This window comes from Vigna angularis, chromosome 7 (genome assembly GCF_016808095.1).
Source record: "Vigna angularis cultivar LongXiaoDou No.4 chromosome 7, ASM1680809v1, whole genome shotgun sequence".
Lineage (NCBI taxonomy): Eukaryota > Viridiplantae > Streptophyta > Magnoliopsida > Fabales > Fabaceae > Vigna > Vigna angularis.
Window position 1 is genome coordinate 8,523,882 of NC_068976.1, and position 23,974 is coordinate 8,547,855.

General features: G+C 31.2%; 1 protein-coding gene across 23 annotated transcripts; it reads right to left on the reverse strand.

Annotated features, from left to right (window-relative positions):
• Positions 1-761: 761 nt before the first annotated feature.
• Positions 762-14,954, reverse strand: LOC108338597 (ACT domain-containing protein ACR3). Of its 23 annotated transcripts, XM_052866646.1 has the most exons (11): positions 14,880-14,954; positions 14,704-14,814; positions 6,951-7,032; positions 5,472-6,780; positions 5,110-5,311; positions 4,739-4,784; positions 4,035-4,149; positions 3,613-3,680; positions 2,526-3,137; positions 2,031-2,135; positions 762-1,311 (listed from the first exon to the last, which is right to left on the reverse strand). In XM_052866646.1, the coding sequence occupies exons 5-11, from the start codon at positions 5,178-5,180 to the stop codon at positions 985-987; spliced, it is 1,344 nt and encodes a 447-aa protein (XP_052722606.1). In that variant the 5' UTR covers positions 5,181-5,311; positions 5,472-6,780; positions 6,951-7,032; positions 14,704-14,814; positions 14,880-14,954; the 3' UTR covers positions 762-984. The 23 variants fall into 23 exon arrangements, with proteins under 23 accessions (XP_052722606.1, XP_052722613.1, XP_052722612.1 ...); XM_052866653.1 differs by having other exon boundaries at positions 5,110-5,219; positions 6,740-6,780; positions 14,704-14,947; XM_052866652.1 differs by having other exon boundaries at positions 5,110-5,219; positions 5,632-6,780; positions 14,704-14,947.
• Positions 14,955-23,974: the final 9,020 nt, after the last annotated feature.

The following is a 23,974-nucleotide window of genomic DNA, read 5'->3' on the forward strand; positions in this document are numbered from 1 at the left end:
TATCTATATATATAGATAAATAGATTAGATAGACAGATAATATTAATATCAATAATTGTTATATGTACATGTTTCGAGTTTTAGCATTTAATATATGTTTTTTCCGTTGTTCCTATCACAGTTATTGTTAGATCTATTTCTAAGTGTATAAGTAATTAATAAATGACCATGGTGGTGGGCATGTGTGAATTAAGAAGTTACCTAATTTAAAACTTTATTTTTAATTTTTTTTTATAGTAAATTCAACTTCTTACGATAATAAAAATATTAATAATTAATATTTATTGACAAAAGGAAGTAAATATAATTTTTTTAACTATTTATTATTTTATATTTTGACATATTTAGAAACTAAAATATGTATAAATTAAGAATAAAAATAAATTTTAATTTTACATCTAAATTTAAAAATTAAATATATATTTAATTCTTAAATTATTTAAAAACTTAAAATATATTTACATCTAAAATTATTTATATAACTTAGTTATGTCCTTCGTAAAATTACTTAGACTTTGAATATGAAAAATGATACAGTGACCTTGAGGCTTTTTGTTGTTTTAAGTCATAAAACATAGAATAATAATAGAATATATAATAATTATAAAAAAAATCAATTTTTATATTTAAAAGAAAATAAAAAACATAAAAAAGATAATTTTTATATTTATAAAGAAATAAAATAATAATATTAAATTAACTTAAAAAATTTGTATGCATCACAGCATCATTATGTAAAACAAAAGTTAATATAAAGAAAGTAGATGAGTGAAAAATAGGATAACATTGAGAGACAGATATGCCAAAGGAAAGACTGAGTATAAGTTACATCTTATAAGCATTGGTTTAAAACAAAAGGGACAAGTTCAAGCCCTACCCAAGTGAGACACTGAACAACCTTTGATTTTATTCTTAAATATATACACATTTTGATGTGTCTTTTATAAGCAGGCAAGTATACCAATGCATGATTCTGAACTCTGATTATGAAGTCAAGAACCTTTCGAACAAGTTTCCAAAGAAGAAGCTTGTTTTGGCCCAACCTCGGGTTTCAGCTGGTGCTTTGGCACTGCCAGGTACCCTTTTCACATTGACCATCACTGTCTGTCCAATTTCCTTGCGTAATGCTTCTATGATCTTCATGTCCACTGGGTTCCCAGATGAATCTCTCACGTAGAACACATTTAGCCCTTTCTCCCCAATGGTTGACACACCTGCCCTACTAACTGTTAAGCCATTCTCTCGTAGAATCCTTGTCACTTCTGACAGCAACCCCACTCTGTCCTTTGCACACAGTTCAAGGCTCACACCCTGTGTCCACCATCCACAGGATCAATGCTAACAACACTATTATGATCATGATGATGATAATTAATTGTATTCTATGCATAAATTGTCAAATAGGATAGTGTGACATTTATCACGTAATTAATTGTATGTTGTTCCAGAGTATGACAAGCATCCTTCACATTAACTCAATTTGCATATGATAAAACCAAAGGACAAACTTTGCCTTAATGTTTTTAACTTGTAATTTTTAGGTGATAGGGATGTGGATGAGATGATATTACGTGGAGATTATAGGTTCTTAAGCTCTAATGCTCTATTGAAGACAAAAGACCATCACTGTCACCGATTCATTAGGTGGATATGATGGTCACATACAATCTGAGTGGAACTTAGCCCCATATATCTGCCGTACCATTCGCAACAATACAAGTAGATAGCTGCAGGTTCAAAATGTATTAATTGGGTTAAACTCAGAAGAGTTTCTGATGAAGAGAAAGAAAGAGGGAAAGAAAGAAATGAGCAGAAAAGAATATAGTAGATCGCTGACTTCAGAAGAAAAGGGGTCAAGAGAAAATTAATTCAGTAGTTACGACATAGCATAATGATTATTGCAACACCATCTTATGAAATCAAGTTGCATGAAGAACTTACTAAGTTGAGATGCAGAAGTTCATCCCCGCCTTCGTTTTTTGGTATGGGTTAAAAAAACATGCATCAATCAAATGTAAACTGCACATTACCTCGCTAACTCTTCTTTGAATAGCAGCTTCAATGCATTTGACGACCCTTTCTTTCTCTCCTTCGGTATCAAGCGTGCATCCATCCATGTGCCGGATAAAGTACTCCTAGCAATGCACATCAAACACTTAGTCCACATTTTTCAACTTGGTCTTTCTACATCTATGTTTTTGAAGAATAGTTTATCTACTAACACTGCAAATGAGTTTTCACTGTTTTTCAATTACAAATTTTCACGTAAGTAGATTTGTTCATTTTTATACTACAACATTCAATTACATAACTCTGTAAAAGACCCTACAGCAGTTCAATTCTTTTCCCGAGTAAATTCCCGTATGAATTTCAACTTTGTAGTTTGTGATGAACTATTTTACAGTTGCATCCTCAAGATTTGGGTTAAAATCAATTGAGCAAACCAAAAGTTAAATGATCACAGTAATTATGTATGATGGTAAATTGAAGTACAGAATGGATTATTTTTTATAAATGATGTGTACCTGTGATGCATATTGCCCTTCTGATGAGATTGTAGCATGGAAAACCACATACTGCATGTCGGTGAGAGTGCAAACAATGTCAAACATCAATTTTGCTCGATCTTTGCATCTTACAGTAACTACTGAGTACCCTTTTTCCACAATACGTTCTATTCTGATTTTTGGCCTAAAAGAAGGAGGACAATCTGTTGTTGTTACTCCAGCACTTTCGTAGTCCCTGTCAGCAAATAGCATTTGGTGGAGCCTGCGATCCATGTGGGTCAAACCCATTGAGAAACTGGTCCTAGCCACTTTCTCGTCATCCTCACACACGCGTAGGATGTGGTTGAGCTGCTCCTCCATAATAGACAATCTTTTTGATTCATCCATGGCTTGGTTTGTAGCATCATTGACATAAAGGACACAAGCTATTCTCATGTTATGAGTCCAAACTTCAGCAGCAATCACATTGAATTGGAGGCTGGCAAGGACTGCTGATATCTCAGACAAGAGACCCGGGCGGTCCCTTCCAATGATTTCAATGGCTTTATGATCACCAATTGAGTGAACTCCAACCCTTTTGCCTTGCCAACTCTTCACTCCTTCTGTGCTCTGGCCCTTTGGTCCTAGAGCCTGTTGTAATGTTCCCAAATAGTACTCAGTATTTGATGTGTGTTAAATATTCATGTCACTGTGAGGAAGCAATTTTGTTATATTACATAGGTAAATGGAGGGTATCTAGCTACTACAATGAACCTGTTTTTTTAGCAAAATCACTAGTGTATTTTCTAGACTGTGGAAGTTTCTAGGAGAGTTCGCAAGTGAATTGGAGATTCAAAAATGAGAAAGGATACAAATCCTATCTGGTTTTGAATATGGCGTGAACCAATTATTTTGTTTATACTACAATTGACTTTCTGTTTAAACGAACAAATTCATGATTGGTAATGATGTGTGTTTCTTTTTCTAAGACATAAAACTTATTGTGCACTCAATTCTCCATTTAACTATCTAAAATTTTTTCCATGATTGTTTTGTTACTAATACATACTATCACATTATATTTAACTATAATAATATATCATATGCAGACAAGAAAGATGAATACCTTTTCAATGAAGTCTATTGTTTTGCTGTCTGTTATCTTCTTGCCTTGCTGATCGGTGACATGAAATACTGCTTATTCAATTTGTTCAAACATGTCAGTGTTTAGCTATGAATTCATCTTTATTTACAAGATATGCTTAATCGAATATGTTCATAAGAACACCAATGTCTTGTTTGCCATACAAGAACTTAATCTACCAAACAGTGGATTATCCCTCTTTTTGGCTCAAAATATGCATAGAAAAATAAATACATAATGGACATACATGGTCAAGAGAAAACTGAAAGTAATGAAGAGCATCTTGATAGCAACCAGTGTTTCTCAATAGTAACCAGCTCTTAATTAGGCTAACAACAATCATGGACAGGACAATTTTTTGTAGTCAATGCATTACCGATTCAAGTTTTCAATCACGAACATACCATCCATAAACCATCCACCATCAGAAGATATGTAAGCTTTGGTAATTATGAAGTCAAGGTCTGTCAGGATTTGCACCACTTCCAGCAGAATTCCAGGTTTGTTAATACTATCAAACTGCGTTTATTTTTTGAAAAATTAAAATTCCGTTAGATATAGAATCAACTTATCTCTATATTAATGATTCATTCTTGAACTACGGAAAAAATATGATCTGACGATGATAGCCACTTGTGGATCTAAATGGTTTGGGTAACTTAATATTTTAGCAATCGACTTAATGGGATCTTAACAGAAATTCTGTCTGTTCAATATGCTTTTCAATTCAGTTTTCAACTATTTTTTGTGTTCATTTATTCAATTTAGAACAAGGAAGAAACTGGGAGAATGTTTCTAATCAACGGCAATGAAGAAAGTGGTCACTTGGGGCTAAAATTTGAATTATTTTCTGCTCAGATGAAATTTGGTGAAAGTTTTTTACTTAAGTCAGAGAATTGACTAAGGTACAATAAAGTCTCATTTGGCATATAAGAATAAGAATAAGGCTAAATTCAACGTAGTGTGAGAAAAACAAAGCTCTAGGGTTAAAGTAACTGGAAAATCCATATGGTTTAGGTATGTTTCCCAAGATGCTCAGCTGCCAAATCATGACTCAACACAAAGAGACCATATCATTATCACAATTAGTCATTTTGAGAAATTATACCTTGATTAGTGTACAAGCATGGCAACTATCATTGTCCACAGAGACCCTGCGAAGTGGAAACAAAGTTACCATCAAAGAGTCACTTCTTCCGGGTATTAGAAATTCCCTTCACAAACCCCAATTTCACAGGGAGTTAATCTTGGACTCTAGCGGGGATTAAATTGATGATAAACACTAATTAAGCTAAGAATTGCCCAAGCTTTTAACCTTATTGTTCTTCTGTTCTTTTCCTTTTACCTTTGTGACTACATTAAACCAATTAAGCTAGAAAAAAATGCTGAGAGAATCTACACAATTTGCAGATCATTGCTAAGAAAAAGAAAAGAAAAGAAAGCCAGAGCTGTAATTCAAGGGAAGATAAAACAGTGAACCTTGGAGGGTTGATTCTGTTGCTGAAGTTCTCATACTCCGGATCAAAATATGGCCAACAAACTTTTGCCATTTAATCAACTTCCCCAATCACCAACTTTCCTTGTTTTCCCTTTATCAGAGTGAAAAAGTCTAGTCAGAGAGAGAAACAGAGCAGTTACTTTCTTGTGCAGATTCCTACTTGCAGTATACAATATAATATAACTGCAAAACGGATCACAGGTAACTAATGAGACCTACAGCATAGGAATCAAATAAGTTTTGAAGTTCCTAAGACAGATCCCATCATCAGTTACATGAATGCTATATGTTATGGTGCACAATAGTTTTATGAAGTGTAGTGCATAACGTGCCATATTTATACCTGTAATATTTCACAAATTTGAAAAGCATCACACAATCAATATCATATTTTAAAACCCCGATGTCATCAGTGGGGGATGGTAGAGCACTACTTAATGCAATGCATTAGGCACACATTCTTCCAAGCATGAGTAAAGAATCCTCGTGCTTCATTTCCTGACCTTTGAACATGACTTTAGGAATAATAACATGTTAAGCACCGAACGTTCCTTTCCCAGTAGATTATCAAATGCAGAGAGAGAGACAGAGACAAGAATAAAGAGGATGACAGGAGAATCATGGCATCAGTAAAAGGAGACATTTTCGGTGCAAAACCTAGATGGGTACGTGGAAGAATCCAGAGAGAGTATATTAATGCCATAGTGGAAATATTAAATGCTATAACCTTTTCCTTTCTTTGGAGCACGCATAATAAAGCAATTTACTTTACAGATAGAGTAACAAAACTCACAATTATTACAGAAAGCAAGATGGTTCGTGTGGTTGAGAGCTTTCCATATAACTTTTTCATGAGTTCCATGGCTTGCATACTATAGTGATTGTCTTCTGATTATTGTGTGGTTTATAACTTCGTTCAAGCAAGAATCACTCTCATGCAACCACCTTTCATGTTATGCTAGGTAAGCAAAATATATACATAGTGGGATTGACACATACTTTATACAACTTCTGGCACTTTTCATTTTTTAGGTTTCCAAATTGTATTTGATTAGTGTAAGATCAGTACAAACTATAATTGTGTACTGGTTTTAGAACTCTAAGTCAGATGGCCTACTGTGAGCAAGACGTTATCTAGTATGTAACAGTGGTTAGGTATCCAAGTGAGTCTAAGTCGAATGTTGGATAAAAATAAGAAAGTAGATCAGTATATAAAGATGAAAAACCCATTAACTCATTGTTTTAAGGATTTTGGTAACGAGTGGTGTCAATTCTTTATATAATTGGCTCAGATGTTTGTGTAATCCACAGGGAACCTCCTCATCCAAACAGTAACAGTAGTGCAAGCGAAATCTAATGACTAGAAAAAGACCCTTGACATGGAAAAATAAAAGATAGTTGTATGTTCCAGATTCAAACTCAATACTACGTTTATTTCATTCACTATGATCAAATCCTGAGTTGATAGCATGTTCATTCTGATACTATGTATTAATGTATTTAATAAGTTCAATCCACTTCAACACAGCTTCAAACACGCCAGCAAGCAACAACAAGAATCCACGTGGTGATGACACATATTTAAGCTTTACAGGGCCATGCATATGATACCCAAATGAATGACAATCAAGCTTCGCCACGAATTCGTAACTCTGTAACATAGCAGCAAACATTTGAATGGAATCTTAGAATAGTCCGACCAAAGTGACTTGAATTGACATAAATATCTGATTCCAACTTCGATAAGAATAGTTGTTTTGTTTCACTTTATTTGTGAATTTACCATCACAAAAGGTACACATCCGTGCCCAATTGCCCTTACCTTATCCTCCACAATTATTCCGTAATATAGAAAGATCTTCAGTTACCACCGTTCAATTTGATGAGTGCTTTTCTGCAAGTTTCTGAGAAAATATTCTTTCAGATGATTATAACAGTGTGCTTATAGCACACAAATAAGTTTATATGGTGATTAAATATATTGAATGATAAATTGTGGGGTAATTTTCATTCTCACTTTATGCAAAAGTTCATTGCCCATCGAGAATAATGGTATTACAACTGGTATTTTATGTGAAAAACTAATGAGTGTTCATCAAGAGTAATAATATTGCAACAATGAATATAATTTCTTAACAAGTATATTACAAATAGATGATTGGTAATTTATATAGAGTAACGTTTCATTATATATTTAAATAGGATTATCCATATATTATTCTTAAAAAATACACACATGAGGTAACTAAAAGGTTTATATTTTTACACAAGGTGGAAGAAATAAATTTAAATAATGCAGTTATGCATATATTACATGTTTGGATACATGTCGAAACAATTTGTTTTAGACACTCATTATGTCTTTTTTAATTGTTTGGATGTGAAAATATTTGAATTCGTGCATTTTAAACAATGAATACAAATAAATATATAACTATATAAGTCACTTAACTTTTAAAAATATTCATCACATGACTTGTATGTATGAATATAATGATAAAAAAGTTATACCAACTGGTATTTGTAGGTTAAATAAACACTGTATTTTGTATCTGTTAGCTTATAAATGGAGCAGGGGATAGAGAAGCATTTTCATGAGCTGGCAATTTGAAATTAATTAAAATCTAATTATATATGAAATAAGTTATCATACTATTTTTTTAAGTTTAAATCTACTTCTGCTCTCTATAATGTTATAAATCTACAATTTTGATCCCATAAATTTTTTTACTAGCATCTATAGTTTTCCAATTTTTTTCAATCGATTAATTTTAATCCCACATTAATTATATCACCTAATTGCTTAACAAAACATTCACAAAAATTTACTTGTCTTTAGTGAAAACAAGTCAAATTTTATTATCAAATATTATTATTAATATTATATGTGAATGAGTGGATAATAATAATATCATTAATGTACACATCATCAATTACTGTTAGAAATATGAAACTATATTAATCATGAGGCTACGAGATAAATGTCTTGTTTGTTTTAAGTAAGGAAAATTGGAATCCAAAATAAAAAGAAATAAAAAAAAAGTTGATAAACATATAACATGTTTACTAATATTAATATTTTTATTTTATTTTCCCATTCTATCCTCCGATCCAAACAAAAAATATAATCTGATTTATACAAAAAAAAAATGGGAATGATATTGGTAAGAAGTGTGGACACAAGTATATTTTAAGTAACTAAAGTAAACTGTAAAATCATAGTTTAATAGTTTTAAATTCATCCTTCTCTACTCTATCTTGTTAAAGAAGAAACAGTATCTTAATATTTCACATTTTCTTTACAACTTAGATTATATAACTATCACTTTTTCTATAACGAGAAAATCCAAGGCTTATATGTATAAAAACTATTTAAGCAGAAAAAAAAAACTAAATATAATTTGGTTATGGCTCCTATATATATGTATAAAAATAATACCATTATCAGAAGTATCCAAATAAATATTCGATTTATTTAAAAAAAAATGTTTAGGGTACACATACTTGCCCACAAACTCAACATTGAGTGGGTGATGTATATGTACAACATGATTACTGGTGTATAATTAACACGACTTTTTAAATAAATTTATGTTTGAAATTATTTATTTTTAACATACAAATACATTGTTTCAAATTTAGTTTTTGTAATCTTTATATTTTGAAAATTATTTTTTTGAAAAATACTTGTGGTAACCATCAAAAGTTTATAAAAATAACTAATATACTCACTTCAAAGACTCCTACATAAATACAAGACAACTTTTCATCCAATAATGGTGATGCCTTTATTAGCATCCCACTTATGTATTAGCTTACCGTTTATACAAAAAATATATCTAATCTCTAATATTTATTATTTACACTCTTATAAAAGAATATATTCTCAATAGATAAATTCTCTCTATATATATCTCTATATTAGTTTTTTTAAAATATAAGAAATTTGATTGACTTTATTATCTGCTTTAGCAGAAATACCTAATTTAAAATAAATAAACTGATAAAGTTCACTTTTAATAAAAATACTGGAGGTGTCAATTTCAAAATTTAACTACTAATATCTTTTGATGTATAATCCCTTACAAAACGAGAATAAATGGAGTACAACTTTACTCAGCGAAAACAACTTTTTCTCGTGATGTATAAGGGAAGCAAAAAAAATAGTAAGTAGGGTGTGAGAAAATTCATAAACTTTGGGTAAATATTATATAAAAAGCATACTTATATAAACTATGAAAATTGTATATTTAGTCATTAAATTATTAAGATTATACTAATATACTAAATATTTTGTGATAAGGTGTAGTGATTTAATTTTATTATACTCATTTGGATGTACTGCTTGTGGATGAAAAATTGTATCTTGTTGAATACAAAAAATATACAATTACTACTTCTCGTTTCATTGTTTTAAAAAGTAAAATTATTTCGTGACTCGAAAACATCAAGTATATTAGCAGGTTAAATGAGATAGTTTGCAAACTATTTAATTATAATTTTTACACTATACAAACTTATTTTATTATAATTTCTAACATATAAAGGGTTAAATATGTTTTTAGTCCCTAAACTATTGGCCGTTTCTGGTTTTCGTCCCTCTTTCAAAGTAAGGTACAATTTGGTCCTCATTCTTTTCGAAACTTTGGTTTTAGTCCTCGAAAACTAACACCGTTAAAAATATGCTGACGTGGCTAACAGAAGACTGACAGAATTTTTTTTTTGTCAGAGTTTATCAGCTTTTCTCCAGTGTCATCTCTCTCTCTTCAACTTCTCTTTCTCTCTCATTCCTCCAAACCCATTCCAATTCTCACTCATGGATTGTTACCTCTCTTGCAAATGACCAATCCACAATCGCATCCTGCGACCCTCACTTTAAGAAGCACAAACCCCTCGCTGCCAAACCAATCCGCCACTTGAACTACGCCGAAATCTCCCCCGCCGCTTCTGGCGCTGAGAATATCCGAAAGAAAGAGATTAGAGTATCTGCAATGATATTTTCTCTGCCTCCTTTACTGCTTCCGAAGCCAGATATGACTTACTTTCAGCATCGGCAATTCTGTAGGCTGCAGTATCTGCATCATCCTTTATTGTCTCATTAGATGCTGTAAAGACAGAAACCGAGGACTACCATTGTGGTTGTGGTGCAGGTTGTGACGGTGCTGGCCGGACATCCTTTGGTTTTGGTGAAGGTGATTTTGTTCCCGAGGGGACATCCTTTTTTATTTTGTAACAATGATTCAGTAACTAATTACACAGACATTAAAGCCATCTCAACAAGGTAACATGCTTAAATGATAAAACTGGGCAAAATATCTACATTAGAAATGAATATATTAAAAAAAAATACGAAAATGAAAGTCCAACGCATGAGATTCCCACCCTGTCAGGTTTGAGGAGTAGTGAGGTTTTACTCTACCCAGCAGAGAGGTTGTTTCCAGAATTTGAAACAAAAAGAAAACAACCCCACCCATTGTCCCAAGGTTCGCACTCAACTATACTATGCAATACATCAGTAAAATCAACAATTCACCATGTAAAAATTAAATTACCTTTTCAAAGTGAGGGTCGCAGGTTGCGATTGTGGATTGGTCATTTGCAAGAGAGGTAACAACCCATGAGAGTGAGAATTGGAATGGGTTTGGAAGAATGAGAGAGAAAGAGAAGTTGAAGAGAGAGAGATGACACTGGAGAAAAGCTGATAAACTCTGACAAAAAAAAAATTTGTCAGTCTTCTGTTAGCCACGTCAGCATATTTTTAACGGTGTTAATTTTCGAGGACTAAAATCAAAGTTTCAAAAAGAATGAGGACCAAATTGTACCTTACTTTGAAAGAGGGACGAAAACCAGAAACGATCAATAATTTAGGGACTAAAAACATATTTAACCCACATATAAATTATTGGCTCCTTCATATACTTAATACAGTTTGTTTCTTCTATCATCTTTTTTTTCTTCTTTATTTTTACACCACTCTGTTACCGGCTATATCTTCTCTATCATCTCTCTCTAAGGATTCCCTTATGTCACGTCTCTGATCATACTGAATATTATTTTATTTTATCATTTTTAATTATTTTTCATGTAATATATCAGACCTCGTTAAAACGCACTCCAAAACCCTTTTTAGTGGAAACCAAGTGTCGAGACGAGAGTTAGAATTTCAGAGAATGGAAAATAGGTGGCTGCAAGGAATTGAACGTTCGGCTTTGGTTGATAGAAGAAAAATCTAAGTTTCAAAAGTTTACACCATTCTCTGCATGCAACCATTTTCCTCTCTGATTTCCGAAACTTCATTTTCTCCTCCTTCTCACTACATCTCCGTCATCTTCTCTCTAAAGAAACACTCACCTTTTCTTCTCCGATCTCCGTTCAGGCACCGTAGAATCACTCTAGGCGTCAAGGGCTTCCGTTTAAACCGATTGGTTTATGATTCTGAATTGGTGAGTCTCTTTTCTCTAGTACGTTCGGTTACGTCTTGCATGCAACTCCTTGGTTCTGGTCGTCTGAGTAGGTGGTAGTAGTCTGAGTGTTTCTGGTTTTCTCTATAGTTCAGTATTCTTAACAACGTGATCGTTGAAGGTTAGCTCTGTGGTAGAGACAAGTTTTATTCTGGTTCGTTTGAGCGTTCGTCTACGTATCGAGGTAAGGGAAACTTATTAAGTTAATTTGTATGATTATGTGTGTTGCATGAATGATCGTTGACTTGACTGAATTAATATACGATGGTTGATATGTTTGGATTGTATGAAGTATGAAAATTGATTATGATATGAATGTATAAAGTTATGAAACTATGTGTTAAGAAATGAGTTGAATATAAATGAATTCTAAATATGAAGTTTTCCTATGATAGTGTGCGTTCGTCACTGAACGGTCATTGACCGTTCGGTAATCCTAGTAAACTTGGATGGAATTGGATTCTTTCATTTGGGAAGAATCCTAATTGAGGACGAACGTCTTCGTTTCGAGAAACTATGCATGAACGTTCGGCCAAGCATAGTTGGTTCCTGGCGTTCGGTTATCAACTTAAGTGTATATATATGTGTGTGTGTGTATTTGTATAGTCTCGTTTATTCTTAAACACTACTTCAATAGTATCTTATTATATTTATCAAGCTTTCTAATATAAGTTTAGTAGTGCTCGGTCTTACACCAAGTGCTCATTCTCTCTCCTATGATATATGTATTGATGAAAATAACGTTCGTTCAATTTAATAAAGTTCTCTCTTTACTGTGCTCGGTCATTGACTGGCATTCTGTTTTTCTTGATGCTAAACTCAAATAAGCTAAGTTTTCATAAGTGTTCGGTTTCTTAATGTGAATTCTTCTCAGTATTATTCTTTGAATGTCTTGAAGTGTCTGCATCCATTGGTTCCGGCCTAGAGTCTTAGTACTTGGCATGGTCTTTTTAGTGTTCGGTTGGAGTTCTCAAGAGTCAGTTCATCTAATTGGCTTAATTTTTAAGTAATGTTCGTTCTAGTCGTTACTTTTATATATGATTGTACTCGGTTTCTTTCTCAAACTGATAGTAATCCTCTTGGTCTTAACTCTGTTCTGGAATTGGAGATCTCTCGATCTCGCTCCAAGTGTTCGGTCTCGTTCTGAATCAGTGTTGAACGTTTGGTATTTGGGATCCTTAAGAATCTTTGTACGAGGTGGTTAAGTGAGATGATTATGAATGAAAGATAAAGAGAATGTGATGTGGATTGAAATGTTTGGATTTTGGACGAGCGTTCCGGGGAGGAACGACTCATGATTGAATATTGGAATTGGTAAAGTATGAATGTGGGCATGCTAAGCTGGCGGTTCATCCTGATGTTCCGTGATTACTCGTCCACACGTAGAGGAGAGTAAGTCATGTGTGGGAATGGTAGGAGGTCCTAGTCCTTATGGTTAATTTGGATAGATAGGACTAACCTCGGGTGGCAGCTGTTGAGGGTATCCCAGTTACTACATCACCCGGGTGCACGAACGCTTGTAGCTATACAGATTTCATACAGTCCGGACAGTCAGTCTAGTATTAGGCTTTATATGAAACATATGATGAAATATATCTTGTGTGTTTGATTGTGTGAAATGCATGTTTATACCTGAATTAAATTACATAAGCTTACTCTGTGTTTCCTGTCTTGTCATGTTTTGTACGTTCGTCTTGTCATTGCAATGATCATCCGTGTGGATGTGAGTAGAAGGAGATGAGCTGTTGGAAGATGCGCTGGAAGAAGAGAACCTGGTCGAGATAGAAGTGAAGACCGAACAGTAGGACGTTCGGTCAGTAGTTTAGTTTTATAGTAAGGTGGTCGTTCGATGACCTTCCCCTGTTTATTTGTATGACCGTTCGGTATTGGGTCTTTGTAAACCGTTCAGTCAGACTTGCTTAACTTTTATAGTTTAAAATTGTAGCTCTTTTTGTAAGGTCGTTCGGCTATAAATTGTACGCACGCTTTTAGTGTAAAACTGATCTGAATTATTATTGAACGTGATTATTCTATTATATAGTTTCAAGCTGTATTTTTGGAATGTTACATAATAACACCATTTACTATAATAATTATATTACATTTTAATTTTTGATAAAATATTTTATTAAAAAACTAATAAAAATTCAAAAAATATACTAATCAAACAAAACTATATATTTTATACTTTCATATATAGTTTTCATAATAACAAAAGCAAAATCCACAAGTAAAACAACTCCACCTATTAATTCTACCACAAGTTTGTAATAAAAATAAGAAATATATAGTTCACTTCATTTTTTTAATGATTCTATTTACTTTATAAAAAGTTATGATCATACAAGTTGACATCTAAATTAAAAAAAAGATACATGCTACTGCAGAGGATAATAGTAAAATATAGATAATTAAAATTTTGAGAATAATCAAGTATTAATAAGTTCATTACGTCCCACAATTTATATATATATATATATATATATATATATATATATATATATATATATATATATATTAACCATCATGCAAACCTTCTAATTCTATATCAAAAGACAAGTTACTGTTACCTATCATTATGGTGATTAAAATAGAATTAAGTAATTAAATATAAATATTACTTTCATAACTTATCATAGTATAGAAATTTGTAATTAAAAAAATAATCAAAACTTATAACAATACACTCCATTCAAATGAATTATTATTTTCCGCAATCAAAGTTTTTGCTTCCCTTCCATGATTAAAAAATTCTAAAGCATTTTAAAATTAAGCAGCACAACCACTCTCAAATTGAATCAAATTTGATCCGTTAATCATAACTAATTTGTACGAATCTAACTGGTACAGATATCTTGAATTCACGTTTAAGAAACCTTTATCGTTGAGGCAGAAGCCTGTATCGACAAAACTAAAGATCTTGAAGCCGCATAAACGGAACACTCTAACATTTTCTAATTTTAATGGTTATTCAGTGATGTGTTCCTTCAAATGAGAAAAAAAAAACTTCATTTCAATTGTGCAAGATGATAATTAAGATCGGAAAATTGGCACGAGAGAACGCAGCAAGCTGAATTAAACATTCACACAGAAGTTACAGAAGAAAAGACATACCTAATTTCTCAGTAGAACAAAGTTTTGTGCGAAGATTCCAACACCAACACAAACTTAAATTGCTTTAAATTTCTCACATTCTTCACAGCGCAGGCTGATTCTGAGATATCTCTGTATAGAAGAAAGAGTAAAATGAGAAAAAAAAGAGGAAAAAGAGTAAAATCATAAGGAGAAACCTTCGTGTTTTGTTGGAATAACAAATTGAAGAATGATGGCAGCAAATGGGTTTCATTAGGGGACCAGAGATGGTGTAGCCAAAAGCAGAGGAATATATATATATATATATATATATATATATATATATATATATATATATATATATATATATATATATATATATATATATATATATATATATATATATATGTAAATTTTTGAAACTCAGATTTTTTTTTCTTGCCAATATTAATGTAAGAATAGTATACCTATGCCATTTGATATTTATTATTTTATTTTGCTGGCTATAAAGTATAAAATATTTATCACTTTTTCATATTATTAATATTAATATTTGTTAGAGAATCTAACTAATTAATTTTGGTTGAACTCTCATCAACAAATATAAGTTGTTTTAAATTTATTTTAATTTAATTTACTAATTATTCATTTAATTTTATTTATTAATTATGTGAATAAATATAAATTTAAGATCACATTTAATTTTTTTTAAAAATTGATCCAAAACTGAACAATAATATTAATATTAATATAGAGAGATGGAGCAATAGGGTTAGGATTTATTGAGAATCATGGTAAGATCAATTTGGTCAAATTACAATTTTAGTATTTTTTTTATACAATGAAAATATAATTAATTTGAACATAATTTTATAATTTTACTAATATGTACATCATATTTTATATAGTTTAAATTCTTTATAAATGTGTTATCATGTAAAGAACAAATCTTATTCTATTGATAAGCTTTAAAATCTATAGTAATTACATGTGTTTATATATGCATAACTTATACTATTTATCATTTATTTTTTATAGGAAATAAATGTACTTAACTATCTTTTTATTTTGTGCAGAAAATGTTACTGAAAGACAAAGTAATTCAATAAGAATATTTGTTTTGAAAGATTAAAAGGTGAGAGTATCTCTCATAATTTTTTATTGAAAAGTGTGTTTTGAGATAATTACTTAAAAATTTGAAAAGTTTGTTGTGTCAAAGACTATATATCTAGTTTCTAGTAATGAAAGGTGATAAAAAGAAATTGTATGACCAAGTACATATAAGACGTGTGGTCTTTCAAAGAAGGGAGTAAAACATTAAATTCTTTATCACCAACGAATAAACTAGAAGAATAAACTAGAAGAAAAAACAAGAATGAAAAGCTCAAAGTTCAAAGATTATTTTAAAATATATATATATATATATATATATATATATTAAGATAAAAATTAATTTTTAAAGATTAGTATATATATTTTTTCAATAAGAATAAAAATGTAAATTATCATTAATTTTTATTGACAAAATAAAATTTGCTGATAAATATTAATTATCGAAAAACAATTATTAATGGATATTTTTATTTGCTTTATCGATGAAAATATCCAACAGTAAATTGTAATTATTGACAAATTTATCAATGAATTTAGTTGTTAAATTTATCAATGGATATATCTTGTTGACTATCCGCCGTAACTTATTCGATGAAATCAGATTTGTATTGGGATTTTCATCTTTAATTTCAGTTTGTCTTCCTCAATTTTGCGTTGAGCATCTAACGAAAATTTATAGTGATCATACCATGTCTTGCCTTCAAACTATCGTGACGTGACTATTGTCATGACATGGTCACTACCATGATGTGACTTGTTGTGACGTTTTGTTCGTAACTTGATGAATCTTCCAATCGAGGATACATTATGTGTTTTTTTCACTCAATTATCGAAGGAGGTTGTCGTGGTTGTTGTCTCATTAGTCATCAAGAGGTCCTATCACGTATCTTACTACACCTCAAGGTAAGTTGTGCTTTGATTTAGTTTAAAATAGATTTGTTTTTCTATTCAAAATGTTATGACAGATAATGTTTCATGCTTTTACTAGTAAATAAACAACTTTTTAACTCGCACATTACGCTTCACTTTCAAAAAAAATCAAAGCGTATAAAAACGTGGTGGCAATATTGTAATTTTGGTGACACTATATGCCTTGGTTTAGTGTGAACTAATGTCTAAGGGTATATGCTGTCTCGGTTCTTTGACCAACCGAAGCAAAAAAACCCTGTTGACCCAATGCCAATCAAAATTTTCTCCTGACAACTTTTTCAAAATAGGCCTACTGCCTCGGTTCTCTAACTAATCGAGGTAAAAAAACCCTGACAGTTTTTTCGAAATAGGTCTATTGTCTCGGTTCTCTAACCAATCGAGGCAAAAAACCTTGACAACTTTTTTGAAATAGGCATACTATCTTGGTTCTCTGACCAACCGAGACCAAAAAAACCCTGATAGCTTTTTCGAAATAAGTCTACTGCCTCGGTTCTCTAACCAACCGAAGTAGTATGTCCTGTCAGAAATTGACAACCTCTGATTCAGAACGTTCCAAATCCATTTTGTCAACATCGGTTTAACCGCGAACCGAGGCCTATAGTTAGTAGATATTTTTAAATTTTCCATTTACAATTTTATTTTGAATTTATTCTGAAAGGTTTATGCAACGGTTGTCTTTAGAACTGAGGTAATAGCCTCTTCGATAGTCAAAATTCAAAAGCGTAAAACAGTAACCACTCTTCGATAGTTAGAAAGTAAGAAAGTTGGAGAAAGAATAGAGTGACGGAATTGAAGAATGGGACGACAAGCACCACAAGGCGCAAGATCGACTCTCCAAGCTCCTCTAGAGCTCGAGGGGGGCGATTTTCGGCTCATGTAGTGGTCGCGTCGGACGACCTGAGGGTGTCGATGCAGGTCCGACAGAGCGTTTTAGTCGAGAAGAGTTGGTTCTTCGTGGAGAAGCTTCGCTGCGATGGTGCAATGTCGCACTCGGTGGAGATTAACGACTGCGACAATGTGGAAGTGTATGTGGAAGCTATGATTTTGATGTATTGCGAGGATCTCAAGGCTAGGTTGCGTTCCATGGGCGATGGGTTCCTAAAGTTTTGAGCTTGCTTAAGGTTCCTAAAGTTTTAAGCTTGCTCAGGTTGATGTTCGTGGTTTTGTACATTCTTTTTCTTCTTGTTTCTTGACTGCAATTGGTTTCTTATGTTCTTACTTTTACTTGCATTATTTTGTAGGTATCAATAACAATCATGTTTGATCTTGGGGTTGTGTCATGCTTAGAATATTTGGAATGTATTCCATGGAGTTGAGGATGAACAAGAGGAAGTGATATATTAACTAGAACATTTGTAGATTCATGACTCTACAACTGAAGTTCTTCAAAGAATATCATCGGATCATATCCATCTACTACTAATAGGGCTGATGACATCTTCTTGAACCTAATAAAAAATAAAAAAACAAAATAATTTAACAAAAAAATAAAAAATTAAATAAAAGTTATATTAAATATCTTCTACCACCTCAGTTGTATTAGAATCGAGACAAAAGTCTATCACTTTTTATCTCGATTTAGAAGTGAAGCAAAAAATCTATCATTTTTATCTTATCTATATATACCTCGATTTGTACATATAATAAGAAAAAAAAGATAACCACTGTTATTTTCCTTTAGTGTAGTGATGTTTAGTTGATAAGAAACATTCATATTTGTGTTTTTAGTACGGTTTTGTACCTAATTGGCTGTAAGTAGAGTGACTGACAGTGTTGGACTTACCAGCATACCAAGCCTCCACAATTTATTTATCTTATCAATGTTTTTAAAATTATTTAAGAACATATTTTAAAATCTATTTTGTGAAAAAGGTTAGGTGATTTTTTAATGTTAATTCTTCATCATGTTAACAATTTTCTATCTCATTTTATGATGTCAAGTTCTATGTCAGCGGGATAACGCAAAAAAATAAAAATGATAATGATTACAATTGCTATTAAAGAGTAACGATAAACAGTATTTAAAAGTTAAAATTTTAGTAGTGCGTTGGTATATATATTAATTAATCTTTATTTATTTAAACAATATAACACATAAAAAAAGTAAATAATTGATTAAAATATGTTCAGTATTTATTTATTTAGATGTTTTATCCTTGTTATGAACCTTTTGAGTTTGGAGTTACTTTGGTTTTACTTCTAGCAAAAGTATTTCTTCCTCCACCTCCATAATTTTAACCTGCATACACACAATTTTTTATTTATTTTATATTGTAAATTCTATATCTTAAAATACAAATTAAAAAATACATTATAGACTATATATTTTGAAATACAAATAAATTATGGATTCTATATTTAAAATAATTTTTTTATGTCATAATACAAAAAAAATGTATTATATATATATATACATATATATATTTATATTGGATAGTGGTTTTTAGAATAAAGAAAATTACATTTTAGATTATACATGTTAAAATGCAAATAAAAAATGCATTTTAAATTATATCTTTGAGAACTGAAAAGTTTACATTCCGAATTACATAATGAAATATAAAAATTTACGAGAGTATATGAAAAAAAGTTATGGAGGTGCAGGAACTACTCTATCTTTTCTTAGGTTAGATTAGCATTAGCTCAATATATTGATATATCTTTTATGAAGAGTTAGTATGACTAAAAAAAGCTATTTATATGTGAAATTAAGGTGAAAACCGAAAAGTAAAGTTAGGAGAAAAGGATTATCGTTGAATCAGTATTGGTAGAGTGAAACCACAGAAACATTGAACCTTAAAAAGAACGTAAGAATATTAAATGAAATACCTTAGCCTAGATATTCATTTACTTGTTAAACTAATCTTTTGAATTAAGTTGGTAGGTTATCTATCTAAGTAACACAAATTCTCATGTTTATCATCAACCATCCCAATCCATTTGAAATCCAACTTCGATTTCAAAGTCAACGAAGAACTCTCTACATTACAATCTTTTTCCGGTTCCTTAATCTTCTTCATTTTCACCCAATAATAATATAATAAAAGAACGAAATCTAGATGGTAAGGGCGTTAATGGATAGAGTCGTTACGTAACTGTAACCGTGCAAATTTTGCAAGTTTTTGTTTAATAGATTTGTTTTAGACAATGTAATTTTACTTTGAATCGTTAATGGATGAAAATTTGAATAAGCCATCAATGACGAGGCAATTCAACAGCAGTGTGAAAAGAATCACATGACAACTATTTCTTTCTCCATTTTATTCAAAGTGGATACTTTCCTTGGTCAAAAGAAAAAAAAAAGAATATTAATAAAAGAAATTATGTTTTGTTATTATACGAAAAATTTCAGCAATCATTAAAAGAAAGGAAAAAGTTCGTGAATCCTCGGCTGAGAAAGAGATCAAAGATATATTCATATATATATATATATATATATATATATATATATATATATATATATATATATATATATATATATATATATATATATATATATCTTCCCCCTCTCTGAATATACATTAGTAAAAAATTGGATTTTTACAGCGCACATTATGCCACGGTTCACTAGAAACCGCAGCATAATGGTGCGCGGTGGCAGTTTTGTAAATAAATCGAAGAAATATGCCGCGGTTCAGAGGGGAACCGCGACATATACGCCAATCAACCATCCCCTTTGACGCCACGTCTGAAAAAAAAATTAAATAACAGCCTATATGCCGCGGTTCTCTGGAAAACCGCGGCATATACCCCTGCCAATTTATTGCAGGGGCTGACTGAGTCAGAGAATTTCAGAAGTTACAAGGGTATATGCCGCGGTTCTCAGTGTAACCGCAACCTATTCTCCTACCTGAAATAAATTTAAAATGAATTTGAAATATTTAGAGGAATATACCGCGGTTGCCCTCCGAACCGCGGCATATAGTTTAAAAATAATTTCAAAAATGTCATCTTATACCGCGGTTGCCGCCGAACCGCGGCATATAGTTTAAAAATAATTTCAAAAATGTCATCTTATACCGCGGTTGCCGCCGAACCGCGGCATATAGTTTAAAAATAATTTCAAAAATGCCATCTTATACCGCGGTTAAGTAGTGAACCGCGGTAGATTCCCCAGTCAGAGTTAAAAAATAAAACTTTGGAACAGTATCGTCTTGTTCGCGCAGACGCTCGCTGGACTTCGAGTTTTCTTCTCCCGCCGACCACCCATCTCAGTTCCCTCGTTTCTTCACCGTTTAAACTCAAAATTGTTCGGTCATTTCCCATTTTTGACGATAACAAACAGTTTTAGCCGATCAAAATCGTTTGAAACGCCTGTCATTCCTCTCCGCTGCCATTCTCCTTTGTTGCACCAAGCTTTTTCGCCGCCCCTGTTCCAGGTATTTATGCCCTTTTGCATTCTTAACATGATTTCTTCATTAGTGGTAACTTTAACAAATTTTGATAACTTTAACAAATTTTGATTTTTTCCCAAATGTTGAATTCATATACACTAATTAATATGAATTGTCTTTTGCAGAGATTCAAGACACTACTATATGCAGGTCTGTTTTTGTGGTAGTGGATATCACAAAAACAGACCTGCAATTTTAAAAAACTACAGGGGAATATGCCGCGGTTGTAACCCCAACCGCGGCATATAGTGGACAAAATTTTTTTTTTTAAAAAAAGGATTTAGGCAGCGGTTCTTTGGACAACCGCGACATATTCCGCAACCTATATACCGCGGTCATAACCGCGGCCTAATGTCTCTGACTTACTACCGCGGCTGAATATGCCGCGGTTCGTAAACCGCGACGTATAGTGAAAAATAACCGCGGTAAAAGCCCCTCGCTGCACTAGTGATATAATCACATTTTGTCAAAAAGATGGATAAAAGAGATAGAAAAGAAATATAGATGAATGTGTGTGATTCAAAAATATCAGTATGGATAAAGCAGATGAATGTGGATGAAAGTGAAAAAAATTTATAAAATGAAAAAATTTATAAATGTGAGCGAAGAATAGAAGGTGATGAAATTTATATAACAAGTAAGAGAAGAAAATTGTAAGTGAATAGATTTGTCATCTTTGAATTTAAGTAATTAGACTAAAAGGAATCGATTGAATCCTAATTTGATAGTCAAATACAAATTAAATTGAATGATATTGAGATTCAATTTTTATAAATCAATTTAGTAGATTGATTGAATGAGTTAATTGTTAAAATTTGAATGTGAATATTTATAGAACTATAATATTATATTTGATGTTGTAAATGAACTTAGGATTTCTCTAAACTTAAACTTAATTAGTCTAAAATAAAATCCCAACTCTATTTATTTCTAACATAATGCAAATAATGAAGAAAAATTATATATTAATTTTTTTACTTCTTTTTTTTCTTAAAAAAATATAAAATTCTATATTTTTATACTAATTTTATCCTTATATTATATATAAATAAATATAAAAGTATGTCAAATATCATTATTTAATAATGAAACAACCATTCACTTGAAAGTGATTAAGTTATCAAGTTAATCTACTAGTTGTCAGGTTTTTTTTTTATCAAAGTGCTATATTAAATGCAAATGATTAGAAAAAGCAAATTTTATAAGCTTTAGGGACATGGAAAATGATGTCTACGTACACCTTCATTTTGAATAAGTCATGCATGACACAATTTCAAATATTTAAAAGTAAAACCCATATTGGTTCTACAATATTGGTGAAAGGAGAAGTTATATGATCAAACATGATTTTGATTTTTTGTTTTTAATTTGAATTTAAGTTGTGCTAATTTTATATAACTTTAGTTCAAATCAGATTATATTAAAGTCATTATAATCCTTTACAACTTCAATTCAAATCTGATTATACTAAAATGATGTTATTTTTATTCGACTTAAGTTCAAATTAAAAAAAAATAATAATTAAAATCATGTTTGATCTACTCTACTTTTTCTCTTACCTAAATACTATAGGATCATCATGACTTCACTTTAAAGTTGTCATGCATGTTGCGTCTTGCATGAGTTCTTCATAGTCATATTTGTAAATTTCTTAAAACTTATTCATTTCGATAATTTTTATATAAAATTGTATATTATAATAAAAAGAAACCCTTAAACGCCTATAAAATGCTTGAGTAGAGAATTTTATTTTTCCAGTATAGTTTTCAATTTTTCTCACATGTTTATAAAAGTAAACACTTTGTTAGGATAAATAAGTTAACTTCTGATTAGACGATGGTGAGTTTTTTTTTTTGAGATTATCTTTCTTGTTGGATAAACCATCGACTCTCATACCACTGTTGAGTTTATGAAGAAATGGTTCACCGGAGAGACACAATACCAATGAAATATGAGCCAAATCATATAAAAGATTGATACCACTTTCTACACAAAACCTTAAGACTCTGAGTTAATAAGTTTTTTATCTTTATATAATGTTTTATTTTTTCATTTCTATCAAATGTGAGACTTAGATTTACACTTTCATTCAGAACACCCCCTCCATCATATAACACATGAGAGATAGAATCTTTAGGTTTTCTTAATTTTTTTCATGAGTATTGACTTATTCCTGTTATCTCTTTTGTACTTTCTTTCATATATTTTCGGCTGCTGCAATATGTTCAACATGTCAAATTTACTAAAAATAAATAAATAATAAAGTGAAAAGAATAAAACCATCTTAGAGAAAATGCTAATCATTATTAATGTTAACCAACGTGTACAGTTCATCAGCTTCAGAACTTAAAAATTGATTACTTTATTTCTTAACGAACTTCTTATTTTCTTTAAACCGCTCTTCGCTAATTCATTATATAAACGCATGAGCTCACTGGTCGCACATGGTGGTTTCTTCTTTATTCTACCTACTTAACATTAGTTTGTCGTTTCTATCTAACATCATTTGAATAAATCTTAGGATACATATGATAAATACTATTTGTTATACGACAGAAAATTGATCAAATGCCCTACTTGGGTCAAGACACATGACACATTATATTTCTTTACGTAAATCATTATGCGAATATACGTCTTAGGATACATGAGAAATACGCGTTATACGGTAAGAAAACATTATATTAAATGCCTTCTTGGGCTATTACATCACGAAAAAGTTGTTCAGACATACGTGATAATACAACTAGGATAAGAAAACACTTTGAAATGGTAAATGGTCATATAAGAATAATTTAAAACCCTGGACGCAACCCTTATAAATGGTGCATATGAAGGCAAATTGAGAGGTATATCAGTTAAGTGTTATAGAAAAG